Source organism: Sinocyclocheilus anshuiensis, unplaced genomic scaffold (genome assembly GCF_001515605.1).
Source record: "Sinocyclocheilus anshuiensis isolate Anshui unplaced genomic scaffold, SAMN03320099.WGS_v1.1 scaffold660, whole genome shotgun sequence".
Classification (NCBI taxonomy): Eukaryota; Metazoa; Chordata; class Actinopteri; order Cypriniformes; family Cyprinidae; genus Sinocyclocheilus; species Sinocyclocheilus anshuiensis.
Genome location: NW_015557099.1, coordinates 783,711 through 787,991, shown reverse-complemented (window position 1 = coordinate 787,991; position 4,281 = coordinate 783,711). Strand labels below are relative to the sequence as shown.

Sequence of the window (4,281 nt, the reverse complement as noted above, 5' to 3'; positions counted from 1 at the left end):
AAATAATGTGTTTTTTGAACTTTAAACCGCATAAACACATTTCATTACACCAAATACACAAAATAATGTTATTATTAGCAGCATCATATGACCCCTTTAATGATCTAACATATCCACAGCGTCACCGTCTTTGACTACAGGTGGTACGGTTAGCGCAAAGTTTCCTCCCAAAGGGGTCCGGTATATTTTTAATCTTGTTGGATCATTTGCTGAGTATGGCTCCTCACACCAACACTGACCGAATCATCATAATTAAAACTGATACAAAGTAACGAACAGATACATTCTGAAAATGACGGGCCACTTATAAAGGACAGATTTATGACAGAGATCTTAGCCTCATTAAAAGAATGGGGGAAATGTGAGCAAAAAGGCACTTTCTTTTACCCGTAGCCTGCCAACGCAACTCTCCAGAGAGACCCTGCAAATGCTAGAAAATCACAGCACCATAATGAACCCCACAGGAATACCCCCACTCTGATATAGACAACTAAATAAAGCCTCAGAAATTTCTAACAAAAACCCCATTCCTTGAATAGCCTGAAAAAAAGTAGTATCTATATATTTGATTTATTGCATACAAGAACAACCACATAAAAAAATCAACTTTTGTGGCCAGCGGTTTAGACATTAATGGCTGTGTGTTGAGTTATTTTGAGGGGACAGCAAAATTACACTGTTATACAAGCTGTACACTCACTACTTTACATTGTAGCAAAGTGTCATTTCTTCAGTGTTGTCACATGAAAAGATATAATAAAATATTTACAAAAATGTGAGGGGTGTACTCACTTCAGTGAGATACTGTATATATATATATATATATATATATATATACACTGTATATAAATTAGTGTCATGCTTATTATATTAATACAAATATTAATGTAACAGGAATAATAATAGTAGTAATATTGTATATACACAGTAATATTATACATACATTATATGGACAAAAGTACTGGGACACCTGACCATTAACAGGGACTTCAATGATATTGCATTCTAGAAGTTAATATGGAGTTGGTTTTCCCTTTGCAGCTATAACAGCTTCCACTTTTCTGGGGAAGGCTTTCCACAACATTTTAGAGTGTTTTTGTGGGAATGTTTGCCCATTCATCCAGTAGAGCATTTGTGAGTTCAGACACTAATGTTGGACAAGAAGGTCACAATCTCCGTTCCAGTTTATCCTAAAGGTGTTGGATGCAGCTGAAGTCAGGGCTCTGTGGGTGCCAGTCAAGTTCTTCCATACCAAACTCATCCAACCATGTCTTCATGGACCTTGCTTTGCACGGGGGCACAATCATGCTGGTATAGAAAAGGGCCTTCCCCAAACTGTTCTCACAAAGTTGGAAGCACAGCATTGTCAAAAATGCCTTGGTATGCTGAAGGTTTAAGATTTCTAGTCAAACCCCTTAAAAACAGCCCCATATCATTATGCCTCCTTCACCAAACATTACAGTTGGCACAATGTAGTCAGGCAAGTTACAACGTTCTCCTGGCATCCACCAAATCCAGACCCGCCCATGTGACTGCCAAACAGAGAAGCTTGGTTTGTCACTCCACGGAAGAGGTTTCCACTGCTCCAGAGTCCAGTGGTGGCATGCTTTACACAACTACATCCAACTCTTTGCGTTGTACTTGATGTGAGGGTTGCATGCAGATGCTCAGCCATGGAAACCTATTCCATGAAGCTCTTGCCATACGGTTGTTGGAATTAGCAAAGCGTCCGCGACTTTTACACACTATGTGCCTCAGCACTCAGTGACCCCATTCTGTGATTTTACTTGGTCTTCCAAGTATCTGTATTTTAGTAACTTTTCCCCAAAGTCAAAAAGCGTTCTGTGTTCTGCATTCTGCATTCTACATTCTACATTCTATGTTCTACATTCAGTGCTGCTGATGTCTCAGACAGATATGTGACTTCCTTCACAGCATTAACATTTCATGTCACTTTGACAACTTAAGTTAAGATGTCTGTCTCAAGGTACATCACTGTCAAAACGGAGAAATCATTTTCCTATAACCTCCCTAAAAACAGCAAACCAAATCTCAACAAGAACAGCATGAACATGAACAGCAATATCCTACAGGGTTCAGTGAATCACTGCAGCACAGGGCCAAGCAGGATATCCATTATTTATTGGAAGATCACTTGAAGAACAAACTAAGTTAAATAATCAATATTGCAATAATTTTTCTATTTCTAGGAGAATCCCAACTCTTTTTTTTTCTCCTAGGTAAATGTTTGAATTCATTCACACACTCTGTAAAACATGCACAAAAGGTTTGTGACGTGTGTAAAAGTGAATGTGTAAGGCCCAATCCCAATTCTACCCCTTACCCCTTCACTTTCCCCTTCCCCTTCGTTTCGTGCGTTCATGTGAAGGGGTAGGGGTGTCTCAATTCTCTTTTGGCTGGAGGGGTAGGAGTAAGGGGAAGGGACAGATAGCCCTTCAAACGAAGATTTTTCCGGACCTCACTTCAAATGAAGGGGTATGATAAATTTCCCCGCACACGGCAATATGGCTGCCCGAGCAAGCAGAGAGTCCCATAAATGTAAGTATTTTTTTTGCATATATAAGGATTTTAATAACATAATAATTTGTTTTATGTTGTATTCAATCTTGTGTTCATATGTACGGTTATGTTCTCCGAAAAAAACTTTTGTAAAAAATCACTATAATAAATGTTATTGACTGCGCGATAGTTCCACAACATATTTTATTGATACCCGCTGATTTGACAACATAAGTACTAGCCCGGTGGCAGGTAACTTATCTTTTACCGCACGTCTGATCAATGCATTGTTTTTACGTCCATGAATACGTGAATATGATGTTAACAAACAGTGCTTTCAGTTTTCGTGCTATATTGCAACATTATCCATCAGCATTGTATGTTCTGTATCGACCAGGGACGCCTGAGGAAACCCGAAGGCTCATACGTTTTCGTGCTGAAAACGAGCAGCATTTCCTGAAATACAAATACAATGCTAAACAACTTTGGGAGTGAGTAATCTGTTAAACGTTGTGCTTGTGCCTGATTACTGTGAGATATGTGCACTTCAGTACTGTTCATTTTGGTTAAATGTTACAGGACACTAATAAAAGAATTGGGTTTGGAGGGAAAAGTGACTGGCCAACAAGCATCAAAGAAGTGGGAGAATTTAAAGAAAAAATATAAGGTAAGCAGTGTGGTGCTATGAAAACCTTTAACAATCTAGACAGTCATTTCAGTACATGTTTTGTATTATCCTTGTAAAATGCACACTTTGTGAAGAAGTAATTTCTTCTAATATTTGTCACTTTCATAGTCTACATTAAACTACATTTTACAGTAATAATTCTATTATATTATTATTAATATTCTGCTTGTGTCTTCTGTCAGGACCTAAAAACTCCAAAAACCGGTTCTGGAACAGATGCTGGAGAGGTAACAGCTTCTACGTGGCAGTATTTTGAAGAAATGCACGAGGTGTTGGGTTCCAGGCCTTCTGTGGACCCTCCTGTGGTGGTTGCATCATTCACTAATGAGGAACCCATAACAATCCTCATGGTAATGTTTTAAATACACTGCATAGCATATAATCCTGCCATTTCTGTGGTCAGGAATTTTATTATTGTTGGTTTGATGTTAATGTACATGTTTTTGAGAAGAACTGTATTGACATATATGACTTATTACCCATTTCTGGACTGTACATGTGTATATCGTCTTGTTCTCCTAGGACACTGTTGAACCCAGTGGAAGTACTGCTGCCAGCACCATAGGAGCCTTCTCATCTTTGCAAAATACATCGGAAGAGACAGCCTCTTCTAGTGCAGCATCCACCATGGTGATAGCAAGCCCCCCAACTCCATCACCAAAGAAAAAAAATCCCGTTTTGGATTTTTTTGTGGAAGAGTCCCAAAAGGAGCAGAATCGCCATGAAGAGAGCGAGGCCAAGACTGAGAGGTTTTTGAATCTCTTCGAAAAAATGATAGACAAATTGTAGTTGTCTTTCATGTGTGTTTCAATTTTTCAAAATTCTTACAGTTCATAGTTTTGAAATTTGCACTATTGTTAACAAGTTTCCTTGCATAACTGTATAGGTGTGTTGTTTACATTTTTTATACTTTTAATGAAATTTTCTATATGATGTTTTGTTTTTTATGATTATTTACCGAGTTTTTATATATTCGAGTGCAATATTTTTGTTTGATGTGACTGGATATTATCCTACCTCCTTATACAGATGTTTATACATTTGAGGCAATAAAAAGCAATATTGCTGTTTAT

At 38.0% G+C, this 4,281-nt stretch overlaps 1 protein-coding gene across 1 annotated transcript; it reads left to right on the top strand.

Annotated features, from left to right (window-relative positions):
• Positions 1–2,716: 2,716 nt before the first annotated feature.
• Positions 2,717–4,045, top strand: LOC107677489 (uncharacterized). The gene is made up of 5 exons (XM_016472409.1): positions 2,717–3,011; positions 3,100–3,187; positions 3,391–3,558; positions 3,731–3,957; positions 4,039–4,045. The coding sequence occupies exons 1-5, from the start codon at positions 2,803–2,805 to the stop codon at positions 4,043–4,045; spliced, it is 699 nt and encodes a 232-aa protein (XP_016327895.1). The 5' UTR covers positions 2,717–2,802.
• The last annotated feature ends 236 nt before the right edge of the window (positions 4,046–4,281 follow it).